The sequence below is a fragment of the Cataglyphis hispanica genome, chromosome 17 (genome assembly GCF_021464435.1).
Source record: "Cataglyphis hispanica isolate Lineage 1 chromosome 17, ULB_Chis1_1.0, whole genome shotgun sequence".
NCBI lineage: Eukaryota > Metazoa > Arthropoda > Insecta > Hymenoptera > Formicidae > Cataglyphis > Cataglyphis hispanica.
In genome coordinates, this window is record NC_065970.1 from 2503927 (window position 1) to 2524702 (window position 20776).

Below are 20776 nucleotides of genomic sequence, written 5' to 3' on the forward strand. Positions count from 1 at the left end.
AGATTGGGCTCAAAAAAAAAAATTACGCGATAAAATTTTTATGGACCAAACGAACATATTTATTGAAATGGTTGAATCAATTTTATACTATTTTATATAAAACTTGTTTTTTTTTATCGAGCAAGTAAAATTTTAATATATATTTTTCATGTTTGATTGCGCATATCAATATTATCTTTATGTTTCAATTTTCATCGCACGTATATCGTGTAACATTTTGTGATAGTAATGCTAAAATTATACAAGTTTATCCGCATTGTGTATTACAATTATAAATGTATTTATTTGTTTACAAAGTATGTGTACATACTTCAGACGTATATGTCCTGAACAAAAAATATTTCTTTGCTCAAATGTAGCAAAAGAATATTAAAATAATTTGCGGATATAATAGAAAATACAATTTTGCTGCTGTTGAATAAACAAATTTATTGCCTACATTTTCCAAAACCACAAAATCTTGTTTGGGTGGAAAAATAAACGAAAATTTTCCATAGTCGTGTAACTATATGCGCTGCTGATGAAAAAATAGAAATGTAGTTTTGATCTCGAAGTTTCATTTGGGCATTCATACGCATTTAAATAAATTCGCAGACTGCTGTTTGCGACATAATTTCTTCGCATTGCCTAATATGAGGGACATATTAATAGAGAATCCTGTGTTACATATTTCATTTAATTTTCTTTTCTTCGCTCTCGAGCAGTTTACAGAATATATCAAGACCGTTGTCTGTCATAAGAGCCGAATGAAGACGTATGACAGATTGTCGCAGTTGAATTGACACGAGTCATTACACTCTTGCAGAGGAAAATATTGTGCTTCTGTTGCAGTGGTTTCTGTATTTACGTTCTCAAAAGATATTCTTTTATTACAGCACGGTCATTCTTATTGCGAATTCTTCGCTGAACGGGAGAAAAATACAAAAACAGTAGTAAATAACGCTGTTAGAACTAACAGAGGTGATGGAATGGAATCGAGAAAGAGATCGAATTGCACGGAGGACTTTCTTACGTTTGAAAGATCAGGAAATGCCTTCAACAACGTTCTTGAGAAATAAAGTATTTTTCTTTTCCTTTTAGTTTCTAGTAATTGTGTCTTCCTTGATTCTTGAGGACACCTTTAAAGAAAATGTAATAATAGAGTAAAATCTCCTTGCACACTTTTTCTTGACGTAAATAAAACTACTGTCATCTTAGTTTTTTTAACAATACGATGCTGTCGTCAGTCAAAAATACTCACTACATCATGCAAAGACGTATAAATATGTGTGCGTACATAATATCTTATATATAATATACATTTATTCATATATATTTTTTTACATAATTGGTATTAAAAGATTAACAATTTATTCTACTAATACATAAAGAGGAACTGCTTATATCTCCGTTAAATTTATACGAACACCGGGGTGCATAAATTTACGAATGTAAAGAGCCGCGCGCGACGTGAACGATCGCCCGTATATCGGAGGCAGGAACTAAAAAACCCCACGCTGCGCCCACGCGAATAATAAATTATCAGGTGACGTGAACCACTTCTCGATTCGATGTAGCGTAGATGCAGGGTGTAACGTTTTGTAGGAAGGAAAGCGCGGCGCAAGAAGTTACGACCAGTCGATCTGGCCGCTCGTTTATCATCGCAGGTCAGTTCCCTTCGGCCCCTCGACCTCCTGTATATTCGTGCACACACGCGTCGGGTCGAACTGGGAATCACGCGTGTCGCTACTCAGACTCCATAATTTACTCGACGTGCTTGGAACTTCCTATTCGCGGGGTAAGACTTTCCCCGTCGCGGCGCGACGCGGAGCACCTCAAGTGGAAGGAAATGTTTTCCGGGTAAATTCCTCCGCGAGATCGAGGGAGAGGGAAGAGAAATATTTCTTTCGAAACTTTCAACCCACCTGACAACTCAGAAGAACGATCGCGCGAATCTGTGATTCGGTAAATAAGACCGCCGTGAGTTACTCGTGTTTCGTCCGCCCGCAAGTCGAGATGGGAGATGCCGACTCGCCGGTTTTAAAGGCCCAACTGCTGACTTTATTTTTAGCGGAAACCGTCTGGAAAGTCCGACGAGGAAAGTTATTGACTGATATCGACAATTCACGTAGGGAACTTACATAGGGGAGGATTCTTAAAAAAAAAAGAGAGTATCTAGATTTTTTATAAGTAAAGCTAGGCCATAATCATTGAGTGGAAATATATTTATGTCATTAGACGATTTAATAAACGAAGCTATAGTCACACGTAACGTACAATAAAATTATAAATGATAATAAAGTCATTTATTTGAATTTAAGAAAAATTAATGTTGTACGTTGCAAACTAACATTTTCACGAAATACGAAATATTTTCACGAAAATATTAAAAGAAACAGCAGAAGGATATATTCCATTTAATTTTAATTTCTGGATCTGGTTTTATACCTTCCCATTTCGATATTTACATTATTCATATTTCGATATTATATATCATATATTATTCATATTTCGATATTATATATTTCGACGATATTTAGATATGTAAGTTTATTGAACATTGTTTATAATTGAAATCGTGACATGATGCCACGCGTTCATAGAGAGGACAATAATGAAATTCCGAGGAAAAAATGTTACGATAAATCAGCACGCAGTGCTCACAAAAGAAGGAAATTGAATCTCGGAAAAACGAATTGGAACGGATTTCGAAAGAAGAAAGAGAGATTCTTACATGCTTCCTATGTACGTCACGAAGGATTTGAATAATACACAAAGAAATACGATGCGCGTATACCGGTCGAGTATTAGTGAATCGAAGAAACGCAAAAGGCGAGCATTGAAGAGTCGCTGCAAAAGAGCGACATGTGACAAAAGTAAGAAGCAAAAGAAATATTCTTCTTTTCCATTTTGCCCTTGTCAGACGTAATATTCGAGGTTATACGAGTTATATGAGCAAGGCAGGATAAAGTTACCCATCTCCTCGGAGATTTTATGTCACGAAATGCTTAGATGCTCCATCATATGGAACCATAACGGAAAAATATAGAGAACACGTACCAAAATATAATATATGATATTTATATAACTAGGCTGCTGCTAGTTTTCCGATATGATATGCAAAATAATATGTAAAAATCACAAACCGTATATTCGCAAACGGTAGAATAGAACGATATTTGCTATGGTGATCCATGTAATAAAAACATTAATTTCAAGTAATTTAATCGATATAATCTCAAATGCGAAAAAGTGATATGTAAGTGCATTTTTTTTGCATCATTTTTCAATTCTATCTTATTGCTTTAATTATATATATTCACATATATACAAAATATTTTATCTTTTATCTTTGTATATATAATTTTTGCCTGTAATTTGTGATTTTGTAAAATATATTTAATGGAGTTTATATCAATTTTGTCTCGCGGTTTATTCGTAATTCCGCGCTGGATAATCGGAAAACTCATCTCGTAACTCAGACCGCAGACTTCATATCTTTCGGTCATTTCGTTCGGATTGACTGCCAGTGTTTCCTGCGATCCTTCGGGGTACCACTCAATTTCCCGTCTGCCGAAGACTCGCAAGCTGCCCATCTATTCTGTACGTTTGTATGCATTATAATAGGGCGCTACATATTACGTCACGAATATCGCCACGTATTCCGGACACAATTTCGGAGAACGACGCACCCATTTGATGATGAGCGGGTAGATGATAGCGAAGAGACGCAATAACGAGATGTTGGATTAATGCTCCGCGATGTTTGTCTCAAAATAAAATGAAGAGTCCGCGATGAAAGCTGCTCATAATAAATGCCGAATATTTATACCGATATAATTCAGCAATCTCTTTTTGCAAAATGAAGCTAATAGAATTTTTTATGTTCGCTTCGTTGTCTGCATTTATTTCGATTGCAATTTTATACTTTGTCACATTAATTTCTCGCTATTTGTCATGGATTTACCGACTTATATCATTGCATTTATATGTGTTAATATTGTATAAATTTATAAAACTCGCGATATATAGTTCGACGATGCTCGTAAGAATTTTGTTTGTCGTGATCGTACGTGTAAAAAGCATTTATCGGATGATGAGGATTAGTCTCAACGCAATGTAATCGCAAGAGTAGAATTCGCGCTCGATCCTATTCGGATTGACAATGGCCGTAATCGCGATATGCGCGTTCGTGTTCATGCAAATTTGTCGGAAGTCGGAACAAGTGTCTCCGTGACAAAAGCGCTTTATTGCTTACGATCGTGTAAATTAAAAAAATTGTTACAAAGCAAATGCTCTGAAGTAGTTGACGATAAAAAAAAGAGCACCAATGATTCGTAAAGGCGCACAGCGTCCAGATTTTACGCGGTCTTAAATGCACGGGAAACGACTTTGCGGTGAAAGCTCGCGGTTGTTTCGCTTTTGGATAATGGCGATTATCAGAACAGAACCGCGAACTGTATTATTGGGAAACAATAGCCGTTTGCGTTGGCTGTAATGGCGTGCTTTCCGAAGCCTTGGCACATACGTAACACCGCGCACGACGCAATGTCTTATATTCCCTGGTACCTTGGATATCGTTATCTAACATAAAGGCGAGAACAACGCAGAATCCATATTGGCCGATTAAATGGCCAATCGTGAAATCGTAGCATGCGCGAAAATACATCTTTAAACGTGGCAAGACTAGTTGTGATTTAAAATTAAACTTTTCTTGGAAAATATACTACTTCTATACGTTTAAAAAAAATAAAGAGCAATACTAAATAAATGATAATAAAGATATTTTTTTAGAGAATTTGGGAATTTTTAATACATTTTTAATACAACAAATATTTTTATTGCTATTATTACACATTATAGTTATATTTACAAGCTGCTTTTGTCAATTGCACTATATATCTACGAAGTAAACGCAATCAATTTCGCAATAGCAAGCGGAAGCTCTTACACGAAACACAATCGCTGCATCGTGGCCAAAGCTCTTTGCCGAAAGCTCTTCGCCATTACGAAGTGGTTACGCGTGTGTATGTAATTCTATATCCGGACAATACAAAGCACCGAGACACGTCTTTCCGGTCCGTCAATTGTGGTATACTCGATCCGGTTTGTGCATCCGTTCAGAAACGATGAGATCGCGGCGATTGTCGTCGCCTGTAAATTCGCGCCGATTGTTTAATTGCTTCCTTTAGCCTGGTGCACGCACATCGGATAATTTAAGCCTCAGCACTCTCGCGAGTAAGCGAGAAATGCTGCTCGAAACTCGACTCGAATCTCGAAATCCTATGGCGAATCGCATGGCTAGTAGAACGAAGTGCAAGTGAGCGATGCTGGACCGCATTAGAGAGATATTAACATACGTGGATCGTTCTACACGAGTTGGAGAACGAGCGCGCCTGCAAGTTGGAAATGCTTGGGGTCGGCCTCACTCACACATGTTTGATACTCACGGTATGTCTGTCTCTACGTGCAGTGAAATTTTAACGAAGGTATCCCCCACCGGCGCAAGAAACTCCCGTAATTAACGGGTAATGGTTAGTAGAATATTTTAGTGTATCCACGAGTGCGTCCTGATGTCGAAGGCGCGGATATTATATCGATTCTTTGCTTCTCATAGAACGTTTGTTCTTGACATTGTTTATGACATGAAAAATTGCTAAAGATTATTTTTTAGACAATAAAATTCTTGAATTTATTTTTTTATTTATTTATTATATCTTACGTTGCTCTATTTTTAGAATTCTTTAGAGATTTATGCATTTTTAAAAGAGTTTGCATTGATTACAATTAACTGAATTCTATGTAATCCGAATAATTGTAATTGAAAAAATCGAGATATAAGTGTGTGTATGCGCGAGTTAATATCTCAATAATTACAATGCCTTTAAATCTTTTAGGCTAAAATACATCTTTTCATATGTAACTGCTTTTTCGCTTTTTAGCTTAACTTTGTTGACGCCAAACTTCCGTTTTAACTCGATCCTCTCACCAATTTCATTAAAAGCGGAATGCATGAACGCGAAAGTTTTCATAATGTACGCTATTGCATAGTATTTGCATAGCGTAACCGACACGCGTAAAACACAAACACACAGGCTGGATTGTAGTTTTTGTAAAAATTATGCTATGTTCCATTTTTAGTACAGTATGAGTTTGACGTACCTGTATGTAACGCTGATGTCTTTAAATTTAGTTTAAATTGTCATGTAAATAAAATATCAATCAGAAAGCGCATGATCCATATCTCTATTATCCGCAGAAATTTCTCTTAAAAAAAAAAAAAAAAGGTTAAGAAAGGTATTAGACGCAAACAATTGGCTTGACAAGGTTTATTTCTGAATAAAGGATTAATATTATTAGCGTAGTTGGCGTTGATCAATTGACAAAGCGAAGGAAATGTCCGAAAGGAAGAATTCTCGTGCATGCGACTCGGTTTATTACTGTCATGTCATAAAAATAGATTAACCCCGAAGTAGGAGAGTGAGAGGACAGGGAAATGGCGCGGGAGTAAACGTAAGAAAAGAACGAGATAAAGGCACTTGCCGCTGTGTGAAACGCTGTGGAAGATGATTAACGATCCTGTTAAAGCAAGTCTTCCATAACTAATTAGTATCTTTTACGCACTCGCGCCAGTTTCTGACGCGAGAACTTTTGACGAGTACAAATAGCGTAGATAAATGTACGAATTATAACAATCACCTCCAGACCGTGAAACTTTATAATTGACCACGACTAGCGATGTCTTAAAAATAAACGCGGCAAGTTTTTAGGAGGCGATTCTTAACGAATATCCTTAACGAAGAAAAACGCACCATCTGTGACTAAGTCTCATTAGTCAAGCATAACAAATATTCTCGTTGAGTTATAATTTACGATTAGATCGAATATAGGCGATAATATATCGATCCTAATGGCTTGTAAATCATGACGTCGCGAAATGGGATTTTTAACAAATGGCGCCCGAATTCCCAGAGGCGAGTCAAGATTTTTCACATTGAAGTATGCTATTTCTTGTATATTTTACACAGATTTTCGCGCGTTTTTAATTTTATTGCGCGATAAGTTTCTACGATGACATATACCTAGAATATATCGAGAGAATATTCCATTCACGCTATGTAATCTTGGCAAGTCTTCAATTCTCGAAGAAAGTGTATATAAGAATACATAAATCTCTAGCCGCGGGAGAGATTTCTCATTTCTTACTTTGTATATCGAACATGTTTTGTTCTCTAAAGATAAATTCGGGATTGAAGAGAAGTAAGAATTATTTATTTTTAAAATCTCGAATGGAGAACTAAAATGCGTATGTAAAAATACATAAGGATGCGTAAAAACAGATACAATTGATGCAAACATGATAATTAAGGATTAGTTATAAAATAATGATGTGATGAAAACAAACGCAAATTATATCGGAAATTAGAGAGTTTATAGATAGTTTTAGCTGGCTCTCTTAACGAAAGAATATCTTTCCCAAGTGTGGTAAGCACCTGGTTTCCTTATTCTAACCGCATAACTGAACGCGCGTTCGTCTACTTCCAAAGGATCAACAAAAGTTAGCGTGCACATTTACCGCATCTCTGCAACTTCCAAACTGCATCTTCCACAACTATAGATGGGCTTTAGCAAAACTCGCTGTGCTACTTATATTGGTTTTCTCCTACCGATCGATATTCGACACAACGATCGCCGTACCTGGCATCTATAGTCAGACTACATTTAATATTTTCTTTCGAAATAGATTCCATACTCGAGATATAAATTGTTTTCAGAATTTAAACTGCTTATTACATAATATATCGACATAAAATATTTTTTTATTCTACTTGTCTTTTATTTTTATAATTATTTTTAAGAAATTATTTTTTATATTAAATAATTATTTGAGAGAAATTATTTTGGCAAAATCTTAATTTAACAAATAATGTCATTCTTATAAACGCACATATTGCTTTCGTAACTTATTATAATTTTATAATAAAAAATAATAATATTCGTAATTTCCATGTGTAATTGTTTTTACTTATATCTCGTAATTCACACAATGATAGAATAACACTCGAGCTTAAATCCCTTAATGGTTAAAGCACTTAGAACGCGAAACGACTTCACTACGCTCATATCGATTGTTCTAACAAGAGAGGGAGTATATATCGAAGGACTATCCTCCGGAGAAATTTCGGGAAAGGATTTTTATCCACGGCTATTACCGTTTTCTGCGACGAGCAAAGCTACCGATCTGATAACAAATGGAAGAGAATCCGATCCTCTTCCGGGTTGTCACACTGCGCGTACGTACACACCAATGCATGTAATGTGCACGTGTATAGGTCAGCGAGCGGGATATAGATCGGAAGCAAGGACCGAAGTCCTTGGCTCCGTAGCGGAATTCGATTAAACTGGCTGCAAGAGCGGTTCGAGTTTCTTAGTCGAATTGGAAGATTCCACGAGCTCTCCGAACGACAAAGCGTCGCGGCAAACTCGTGGAAACGTTGGTTCCACCCCATACGCCACCCCCTCGTTCTTTCGCTTAAGCCGTTCCGTGACCCCTACGGTTCTTAGCCGGCGGCTAACTCGTGGGCCAATTAGAAAAAACTTCGACCGAGACCGTGGGCTTCCGGAAAACGGGATTACTTCGATTCCGAGGACTTTGGTCTACGACGCGATCATGTTACCGTAACGTCGCGTTAGGATTATAAACTTCAATCTGTTGGCTTTCAGGAGATACGTAATGTTACACGTGCGTTACCGCGCCACATAAAAACGATAGAAAGCGATTTGTGAGTTCCGTGCTCCCGACCATTAGCGATCGCAGACTAGTTGTACCGATAACTTTTCGAAGATTGTCGGAGATTTTCCCTCCCCATTTGCAGTAATAAATCACGGCAATTGTCTCTTTTATACTTTGCAAAAAAATTGCTCAGAAAGAAGTTGCACGAAGTTTGCAGATATACGAATGCCAGATTACAGGCAAGTAACAATGTGTTATTCTCCAAGTAAAGCCGTGGATGGTTCATTGAAATATCGAAACGTATGGGGGGGTAACGACTGAGATCGCGTGCAAAGCTACGGCTATAAAAAAAGGTTTACGGCAGCTAGGATTCCGCGAACGTTGTGTGTACCATCCACGTTATGCTCAGATAGCGCGGAGTGGTTAAAATATAGCGGATGTACCCGGCGCATTGTGCCACCAGTCTTTCGCGCTCGCGATCCTTGCCCATTTATTTGATATATACGGCAGAACAATAGGTGCGGTAATGATCTGATGCTGGTGCTTCATGCACTGCCACGGGCAAAAGAAACGAGCGCGAAATTCGCGGCCCCCAGAAGATTTATGCCTATTTTCGCGAACGGCCAGATTTTTTTTATAAAGCGCGCTGTGTGAATGCTGCGCGGCGAGTATACGATAAAAATCCGCCCCTTACTCCGAATATTTATAGTACGGTCGCCTTTAATTAAATTGAAAAATTGTTCGCAATGCGAGAAAAACGGATCTCGCGTATAGCAATCCCGCAAGCGATGCAAACGATCTATGGTGTGTGCGCAACGAAGCGACGTTTATTAAAAACAGCGAATATTCTTCTCTCATATTGTGTGTTGACACACAGCCTTTTCCTATCTGTTCTGTCAATATAAATCGTAAAACTATCTTGCGAAAGAGATTTCGTTACACGAAATATTCACTACGTTTTAACTCGGCTTAAATTAAAATTACTTTATATTATTACAATGACATAATACAAAACTAATGATTAGCTTTACCTACCAAATTTGTAATTTATTATTGGAAAATAAAATCAAAAAGTATTTGATTTCCTACATATAATGTAATCGTCTTTTTATTGAAATTTTGTAGAATTAAATTGCAAGGATTTGGTGTGAGATAAATTGTGTTTCCTCTGAGCCGATAGTCATCACTCATCCTGTCTTGTCTCAATAGATATCCTCGAGACTTTATCTGATCGATGGCTGTCTGCGCCGGATGATTTAAACCAGGCTTCATTATCACACATTTTCGCGAAGCTGCGTCGTTATCGATACGTGTCTATGCCACAAACCGCGTTCGAGCGATCACTCTTGCACATCTGCCGCGCGCGCGCGAAGGAAATGAAGTTTAATCCTTCGGCGAGAGTTTCCACGCAGTATACAGACAAACAGCAGCCGGCACATACAAGGAAAGGTTCGATTAATCATATAAGCAACTTTTGCCGCAGTTCGCTCGAACGAGACGGAGGGGGCGAGTTTAGGAGGGCGGTGGTGATGCGATGGCGAAAGCTGCCGCGCGAATAGATGGGTTGGGAGGGGGAGGAATGGGGTGGGAAACGGTGGCTGCGAAACGGCCGTACCGTTCGAAATTGTCACGATGATAAATCGCGCTGGTATCGTATATCTTGGTGGCGCGTCTCCAGGCACTTGCACACCGCTGAAACTATATTTTTCCCCGGATACGCGAAAACGGACGTTACGTGTGCGGGAAGTGGAGCGCGAGGACTCGGCGGGGGCTACGAGCACGTAGATACGCGTGCATTTGTAGATTTCAGCGTGCACCACTCATCGAGAGAACGCACGCCGCAACTTTGTCATGCGCGCTCGGCGAACAATGCCGCGGGAAAATACACAAATCTGCGATCAAGTATTCGAGCAAACCGAGTTGAAATATCTTTGTCCCGGAGTTTTTTTTTTTCTTTTTTACCAGAGAATTGAGATTTACATTGTAAAATTTATAAGGTCTTGCTCTCAAAAGGCCAATTAAAAAGTTTTACCAAAGTTTAAATGAGAGGCGTTGAATATTGTTGAATCTAGTGTTTGAAAAAAAAATTTTGGTCTTTAAAAAATGATCTTATTCAATAATAAATGTATGTATATTTTATTTAAATGTTCCTCTGTGAAAGGACGATAATGACGTATTTATTCAATCGCGCAGTCAATGCCGCAAGAAACATAAAATAAATAAAGAGATGCGTCGAGCGTGATAAATCATGAATGAGAAATGGGTCATATTATTTTTATCTTTATATATCTGGAGGACGACAGCAAGCGACTTTATTTGCTTAAAATGGAGAAGGAAGTGTGATGAGAGCAGAATTGCTTGTGAAAAGTTGGCGATGCTTAAACGAGTTTAATGAAATATAATTTATTTATTTGCTTACATTAGCGATCTTGTTCAACAGATTTTGCCAGAATTAAAGCGGAGAAAAAAAAAGGTAACTATTTTCTTTCTGTATTGCTAAAACTTGTCTTAACTCTCATATTTCTTTCTTTTTAAAAAAGTACTCTTTGCTCTCTCGTTTTCTTGGCAATGCAATCACGCGATGAAGTTGATAATTATCACTACTCTACAAACATTTTCGCGAAAGTTGTTGGCGTACTGAAAGAAAGATATGTATGAAATGAGAAACTTTCTGCGAGAAATATAGATCTGTATGAAGTTCTTCTTATAAGTGAATTTTTAAAGATGTAGATCTTAGAAGAAATCTTTTTTTTTTTGCATAGCCGATATTTTTATATTAAAAATATCTTTCATATATAACAATCGTACGCAATAGTAGTTTATTACTTGATTAAAAAATATTGTATTTTTTTGATAATTTAACGTCATCTCTCTTTTCTAAACGCCGATAATTTAAAGATTCGATTATAATACGTCGCTTTCAAATAAACATCCGTTCGGTAAGCACGTACGAGACGTTCTCTATCCTTCCGGTTCTAGTTCGAAGTTCTACTCCGGCAAACAACGCGGCGTTACGTTTGCCGTAGTTGTTGGAGTGAAAAACAAATATTGTCTGCTGCTTGGACTAGCACGAGGCAGCCCTGCGACGTTTCGGACGAAGGCTGCTCGTTGCTGCGGAACGAACGTGTCATTATCCTTAGTCGCTAAGCTCCATTAGAAACTAAATGCACCGCGTTCCGGTTGGCAAACATCGAACCGCTGCGAGAAACCTGACTGATTATGGGACGTTGTAATTGTATGATGGTAAGTTCTCTTGAAGGAAAAGAAAAAAAGGATAAAGACAAGAGAAGACGAGAGAGATTAACAATAAATCCGCGTAGATGGAAATTTTTAATGATTACAACGAGCGCGCGATAATAGATGAAAATAGAAATTGACATTTAATATTATTTTATGAAAAATCAAGCTATTTCTCGATCTGTTAATTAAATAGTACCGGTATGCAAACATTCATTTGAAGATAATAACAGTTTCAACAACAAATATCTGCGTTTGAATGCAACACGATTACAATCGTAAATAGGAAGCATCAGCGACGTTTAATGTGCGCTTCTGCAAAGCAGCTAGTATAACTTGAGTACATCCTGAGGAACGCTTGTGGAAGTACGGTATAGCACGGTACAGAATTCACGCTCGGTCTGACCTGAATATTAATGCTCAATGCATATATATCTTTATCATACAGTCTTATCCAAGAATATATCTTCAAACTCTAGTAGCAGGGATCGTGCAACCACAGTCGCGCAAGAAGCACGCTTCTATATTTTATCAAACAATAATACATTTCTTCGATTCATAAATTTTTACGCAGACATTTTTAGCATTGTTCATTATTATATTATATAATAGTCGGAAGAGAGATACACACACACACACACACACACACACATCTTTATACAGTATAAATATATAAAATTTACATATGAAATATAATATAAATATATTTTTACAAAATTTTTAAATAATGATAAAAATTCAAACAACATTAATTTTTAATCTTTTACATTTTTTAATAAACATAAAATAATGGCAATTTTGTTACTCGATGTCATTATATATGCGTTAATCCTTGTGAGACGCGCGTAAGTGACTTTGCTCGTTAGTTTAGAAATTAGAAGTTCTGAAATTACTAGTTTAGAACCTCGCAAGAAACGTCACTTCGGGTTGCTTGATCGGCACGATGGTCAGGTGATTAATTATACGACGAAACGCACAATCATCTGAAGCCACAGACAATCGAGATCGGGATTGTTGACGGGCTAAGATACATTCTGATGCACAATTAATCGATATTTCGACTAATTGATGTTTGACTCGATTAATAATTATGATTCACCGCGCGTCCAACAGCACATTTACAATAGGAATCAGCAGATTAATTATCATCAACGCTTTGACATTGACGTCAATGTCTTGCGGCATATTAATCATTATGTTATTTATCACACTTGTCTTCTATATAATACTTGTACATGATTTATTTATAAATTTATTATTTTGTTCAATTTTATTTAAATTTTAACGGATTAAAGAAAAGTGTAATCTCTAGTTGTTATATATTTATACTTTGACACGTTTTAATAAATTGAGTTTTGCACAATTCTTTTTGTTAAATAAACAAACGTTAATTAATAAAAGTTAAATTAAGTAGAGTAAGGTAAGCTAATATCCGTGGTGGATAATGTTCTCTTAATTAAACGTCCAAAGAAACACGTGCTTTCTCACCTTGAAACGAAAATTGCACCGCACCTAGATGGACGCGGAAAACGTTGTGCAGGCTAATTTGCGGCGGTGCTAAACGAGGAGTTGTCGGGGTATCAAGAAACAGAGCTAGACAAAGGTTGTGAGAGGGAAGAGGGAGTAGAAGCAAACTCTAGACACACGGCGTGAACTCGCGCGAACTACGGCCCGAGTAATTATCTTTGCAACGGGAAATGTTATTTACTCGCACCTATTTGCTCCCTCGGACATTTGATCTTTGTTGCACGAAACTTGGCCATTTAGTCTCGGCATGAACATTAAATTTCGCTACTTGATAACACGCGGGAGATGTACGATTATGACTGTCGAAGCGTCATTGCTATTTGCTCGCGTGCACAATGAGGCGTGCTAACCGATAAACAATCTGGATGTTGAAAACATTTCCGAGAGGAAAGCAAATTGCAGATCCTGAAATCGGGCAGAAACACGATGAGAAGAAAGAGAGAGAGAGAGAGAGAGAAATTGGGCACGGTTGACCGACCTTTGTGTCGCTGACACTTTCATAACCGTTGATTGTTCCTTTATCGAAACCCTCTTTTAGGTCGAATCAAATAGAACTAAACCATAATTGTAGGACATAATTACAGACCGCGCTTGCTGCTTTCTCTTTCGTTCATTTATCCCGCATGTGTTACGTGTCTCCTCTCTCTTTCTCTCTCTCTCTCTGTTTTGATATTTCGTTTTGAAATTTTGTTGAATATTATCATTTCTGTTCATTTAACTGAAAAAGAGATAATTATTTATTGTTTTCTTTATTTCACGTGACGACGAAAAGATATAATATCAGAAATAAAAAAGAGAAAAGAGTTTTATCCAAACAATTGAATGTTAGCAAAGATAAAAAATTGAAGAACATAAAGTACCGTTATTTACGCGGGTTGAGTTTTATACACTTGAGAAAGGCGTCCTTAACGAAGTTGCTTTCTTTACTCTGAAATGATACGACGGCGAAAGTTGCAAGTTGCTCTCCACTTTGAGTATGATCGCAGACCGGAAAATGCTAAGATGTAGGAAAGTGTTGAGGAATCTTGGTTAAAGCGATGTTAAGAGCAGTTAAGAAGATAGCGCGAGCTAATAAGGCGGACGAGCGATAAGTATTATACATAAAGAGCCGAGAAGGACACATAGTTTCTAGAAGCTAAGCGCACCGATCGTCCACCGATGCCACAGCAGGTGCATAAAAGCCGTACTTCCCGAGCGCCAAGTGGCTTTCATAACTGGCGGACAAGTTCGTGGTAAAACCGGTGACGGTAGATAACGACGAGTGAATAACACAGCGGCAAAACGACGAGTTAACTTTGGCTTGTCACATTATGAATGACTGAGCCGCTGACTCCCCGCTAGCTCCGGGTGCGCGTAATGGGGTCGCCATCCCATCCCTCCCCGTGGTCTCTCCTCGCCGGTAGGCGACCTCGTGAAACATTATGGGGAATCATGACCTCCGACTTATGCACCGCCGCCGGCCGTCTCGATGGAGATACGCTAACGAGACATCGACGACATTTCCAAGCAGATGAAAATGCAAATGCCAACGCTGCTGAATCCGAGAAACTACGCGGTCTCTTCTCTCTCGGCGCGATATGAATTTCATACCAATCGTGAGACGTGACAGAGATTAAAATAATTGCGTAAGATAATTATTATTTCTGCCACGCTCTCACGTTTCATATTGTTAAATAGAATGTTTGTTGAGTGGAATAATGAAGATTGATGAGAAAAAATTGTGGGAAGCTTTATATTTCATAAAATTTTTATATTTTTCGATAAAGTCACATATCTCTGAAGTTTTAGAAATATATCTGATAATATTTATAAATTTATTATATTAGTACGAGATTGGATTAAAGATTAAAGCAATGCATTATTTTAAAAGCAATTTTCAATAATTGGTATCATGTGCTCTTTAATATGACATGTTTTACATATATTACAATACAATCGATGAATTTAAAACAGTTTTCTCTATCCCAATAAATAATATTATTGCATATTCATGTTTTCTATTCAAGCGTGGTCACGCACTGCCACACTTTTTTTCTTTTTTTGTTGTTGTGGGTACAAAAATTTGATGTGAAAAGTTTTACGAAAAAGCGCCAAATATTTTAATTTACAAAATCCGTTATAGAAGTTGCATAAATTTGCAAAAAATTTACTTTGACAATTTTTCTTGGAATTTTTCATGAGAGAATTAGTTCTATCTTTTGATCAAACGTCAAAAGAGCTTTCCTAATGAAATGTTTTGCTATTTTGTTGCAGACGGAATTTTGTGTCGGCGGAAAAAAGCTTTTTGATCTGGGCAAAACTACTGAAAAGTCTAAACGAATAAAAGTCTACGCAAAGATTGAAAGGTAGCAGAAGAAAGACCGGCAGGAAGTCGAGGTAAGAAAAAAAAAAAAAAAAGATCGTAAAACGCGCGCGGATCAGCACATGTTACGGGTGTAAGAAAGCGGGGTAGAGGAGAGCGAGAGCGAGAGCTAGGGAGAAAGACCGTTATTCCCGCGATCGTCGTCGGTAGAGAAGCGATGATTGTGTCTTCATGTTATACTCGAAGGAACGGAGTAATACGTTTCAAGGAGGAGGAACGTGAGGTATAGGGTGCATAAATCAGGACTCGCGCAGAAATGAAGATTCTGTCCGAGAAGAGGAATAACGTCGGCGCGAGCGCAAAATTTTACGTGACTTAAAATCCACTCGCTTGACGGAGAAAAAAGTGCGCTTGATAAACAACTATGCTATCTGTTTGTTTTAAATTTCCATATTTACTGCTGCCGGCAATATATGTCGAGTACCAATTAGAGCGGAGATCCGTGATCACGCTTAATTAATTAATTTCGCTGTTTCGGAAATCGATTATATATATCGTACTTGACCATGATTCGAAGTTCGCGAAGGATTAATTAAACAATTTATCGAACGAAAAAAGAAAAACACTCTTTTAGATGCATTCATTTTTTTCTGTTCAATCAACAGCATATTTCTCGACTTCACCTATTTAGATTTTCCCAATTTATTTCGCTATCGAATCTTTATGGCTTGACAATCCATTTGCACGTCAAACCTTCATTCCTGCTAATTTTCAGAATTTTAATGAAATTCCTTCTTCGAGAATTCTTTTATCGAAACGCGTATAAATGTTATGCGTATAGATGAATCGCATTGTACCGTATTCATTTTCTTCGAGCCATCCGTCGAACGACTCTACGTATCGCAGTGATATGAAAATACCGACTATTACAGACTACAGGGATAAAACGACGGTAGTATCGATAAGTTTCGTTCGATTGCGTAGATATTCAACGGCTGTGACGTATTGTTGTGCGCTCGCTCTCGGGACGAAAAATAGAAGAGAAGGGAAACGAAACGAAGAGGAACGAACGTAATGAACAAAAGCGGAACAGATTAGCGAGACATGCCGGGGAAGATGATATTGAGGCGGAGAACTGATTGAAACGAGAGAAAATGACGACTATCGAGGCTAGTGAAATGAGTGCGGTACGTCGAGCAATATGGTTCAGTGTTGTATTATTCGCGGCGACACCCTTGGCCTACACACAAGTAACATGGACGCCTATCTATGTGGGAGGATACAGTGAGTATAACAATCATTTTTCCTTAGTATTATAAGTGAAGCGAAAAAAAAAATATATATATATATATATATAAATTAGAAAAAGAAAGTTTTTAATTTTTATTTTTAACAAAATCAATTTATAAATTAATTATTTTATTAATATTTTTGGTTACTTTTATAGCTTCCAATATTCACAAAAATATTTTTGATAAAATATTTCACTTATAGTTAAATTTATTTTAATTAAATTAATAAATTAATTCAACAAAAAACATAAGAATTGAATATTATATTAAAATAATGTTAATATATTTTAAAAAAATTCTATCTTTTATCAGAGAATTAAATAATACCGTATGCTTAATTTTTTATACGTGTGACTTAGTATCATCTACCGCCATTCACATGATTCATTCGTAATATTTGCAGTTGTCACACAGCACACAAATCTTTATTATATGTGATAATATATTATGATAAATTAATGCTTCGGGCCACGCGTCGCTTAGTTGCGAGTTGAAAATATATTAAAATGAGCGCACATGCGTATCTTTTTCGTTTTTCGTGCGACACATTTTCATTCGGTCTGACGGGAAAGTGAAAAAAGAAAGAATAGAAATAGTCGCGGTAAACGATGAAATATAGGGCAACATTATTTTTTTTTTTAGTTTCCGAATCTTTTTTAACGAAACTTTGGCAATCAGAGCTATAGCGTCAGCGACGAACGCGAAAACGTGTTCCACGATAACCGATAACCGAAGGATTGATCGCGTCAATTAACGAGCCACGAGACTGGCTGAAAGTTCGCAAACGAGTACAATTAATGGCGCATCAACTTTTCACGCAGTAGTTGAGGAAAGAGACATCAAAGTGGAACGAAACCTATTTAAATTGGTCAAAACATATATTTTCATAATATTAACAAAATAAAGTAACATTAATGATAACGTTTATTAAAATAATATAAACTTATGAAAATGATATATATTTCAATTAATTAATCTTAATTGAAAACTTTGTTTGCTACAAGAGAGAGTAGTAAAATGTAAATATATGCGGTATTTCAAAATACTTAATATAATATTACTTCAAAGAGTTTTAGATCAGTTAAAGAAACATTTTGAATATATATGTAATGAAATTCAAACAAGTTAAATGATATTATATAAAGGTACATTCCGTCAGTTCAATCGTCAATTATTTTAATTATGTTCTTCTGGAAAAATAAGTTTAGAATTTAATCTAGTGCACGCGTAACGAGAAGCGTCAAACCGGGAATGATGATAAATGCATAAAATACTCGCTTAAGAGAAAAGCAATCTCACGAGTATTCAGATCTCGACGGACATTAAATTTTTATAACCCAGGACATTTATCCGTTAATGCCGTCACTCTTTCTGATGGATGTTGCAATAATCAAATTACAGGAACAGTCCATCACATAATTTATTACCTCCGAACGGTTTTAATATATTTTATTGTTAATTGCAAGAGAGAGAGAGAGAGAGAGAGAGTTTAAATCGATAATTATTATTATCCACAGTTATTTTACTTTGCAATTCTATAAACTTTGTTTGTATTAATGAAATTGTATCATATAGATATTGCGTTGATGGATAGATTGTTCGAGCCATAAATTCCTACAATACGATATAATGCTATAATAATATCGAAAGATAAAAAGAGAAAAAGAGAGAGAGAGAGAGAGAGAGAGAGAGAAAGAGGAAAGAGAAGAAATAGAGAATTAATATTGCATATGATATTCTTATTAATAACTAGAAGATATATATACGATGCAGTTTTTATTTAAATTTATTAACGAAAAATAATTGTTATATTATATCTAAAGATCTTTACATTAGCAAGCAAAAATATCAGAATATTGCAAAGCAAAGTATAACATGAAAATAATCGAGTGACTATACTATGCGTTATCTCTCGATAGAAAATATTTTATCTTACATACTCTCTCAAGAGAAAACGGAAGATCTTGAATCGATAACAATATATCTACAACAGGATTAAATTATCGCACACAGTGAACGATATTGTAAGAGAGTTTAGCCAGAGTACAATTTTACCGAATGATCATTCGATCCACGAAGAACGGATTGAAAACCAATCACGCTTCGCTCCGTAGAAAGATATTGGGCCCCGTTATATCTGGAAATCAATCTGAAACGTGCCCGAAGTAACTCAATTTTCTCGAATGATGTCTAAGGTTACCGTTGCAGAGGCCGCATATAAACTGATATGAGAACGTCCTTGAGTTTGCAACTTTCGCGAAGTCTGATCGCAGTCTTAATCACTAGAACTTCATCGTGAGAAATTAAGCACTACCACTTCTACAACTCCGACGCATCTTACCTTGTTTGTCTTAATGAACAGGTCTTCGAAGTTGCTTCCTTGCCTTTCCCAGATTTACTCGCTAACATTTGTAACTCTGGAATCGTAACGTTCAAGTGATATTTTTAAGAATGAAAAATTACAGCCCGAAATTGAAATTATTATCTAGAAGCGATGCATTACATAATTTCGAAAATTTCCGTTAACAAAGCCCGAAAAAATAATTTTCAGAAATATATACATATATAATATATATATATATATATAATTACCGAGCGAAATGTTACCATATTCAAACTTCAACATAGTAGAATACGTCCTACTATCCTAGGAACTGAGAACTTGCCATCGCGCACCATTGTGGTACATAAATCTTCTAGATCATTACGAGTTCTCCGTCCATTTAGTAAGGTCCTTTCAGTTAGATCCTGACGCCGTCGTAAGCGATGTCGTCGCGGTAACGACTGGGCTAGACAAGTAGATCCTTTAAAGCGCGATCGAGATCGTTGCTTCTAGATCCGCCGGAATAATTCAAGCCGCAAACATCGTCCGACATCAGTGGATCAGGCGTATGAGAAAGAGAGAGAGAGAGAGAGAGAGAGAGAATCAGAAGAGAGGAGCGAGACGAAGTGAAGATTCTCCTTTGCAGTTGGTTGTCGTCGGTAGCAGACTGTACTCTAATTAACGACGGGTAACAAGAGTACCCGAGAGAGATGGAGAGTCATTGTAATAACTCGCGTAGCTACGAGAAGCGGAGGAGAAAACGGGAGAGGCGGGATTGCATACAAAAGAGAGCAGGTAGGATGACGGTAGAATTTGCAAAAGGCGTGAATAATATCGGTATCTAAAGTGCGATATCTTAAGTTAGAATGTTGTCGATTAATTAATACCCGAATACTTTGTATACTCGCTGTTTCTTTTGGCGCCATGGAAATTTCTCAATTTTCGCGAAAAGTCTAAAGTTTGCTGAATTTTGCTTGAGGATCAGCAGTTTTGAATATTACCGCGATGCGGTACGAGATATCGAGGAGATTAACTATATTGTAAGCAAAATTGGGAGATGGATGGTTTTCCGCGTTGTATTAAGCAGATACAAATAAAGTCGAGAGTCATGCAACTCTACACATCGATTTATACAAATTTAGCAAGAGTAAAACGTTGATCATTTCTAAGTCTTTTAAATTTTGCCTATTTAATGATTCTTCTCGTGGGTGACGAATTTTTTTCATTTGTGGTATTTGAAAGATATGAGAAAATTTTAATATATTAATTAATAACGCAGAACCGCGTGGAATATAATATTATTTTTATATTTTTTGAGTTTATTGCCGAGCGACGAGAATGAAGCGAATTTTATTCCTGAATTTCGGTGATGTATTACAAAA

At 36.8% G+C, this 20776-nt stretch overlaps 1 protein-coding gene across 4 annotated transcripts in view; it reads left to right on the forward strand.

The window, feature by feature from the left end:
* LOC126855743 (uncharacterized) overlaps positions 1-20776 on the forward strand; it is a 207178-nt gene that overhangs the window by 26058 nt on the left and 160344 nt on the right. For all 4 annotated transcript variants that reach the window (XM_050603614.1, XM_050603612.1, XM_050603615.1 and 1 more), the window contains 2 exons: positions 15731-15853; positions 16764-17063. In XM_050603614.1, coding sequence (XP_050459571.1) covers positions 16934-17063 — 130 coding nt within the window. In that variant the 5' untranslated portion in view covers positions 15731-15853; positions 16764-16933. The remainder of the gene's footprint in view (positions 1-15730; positions 15854-16763; positions 17064-20776) is intronic.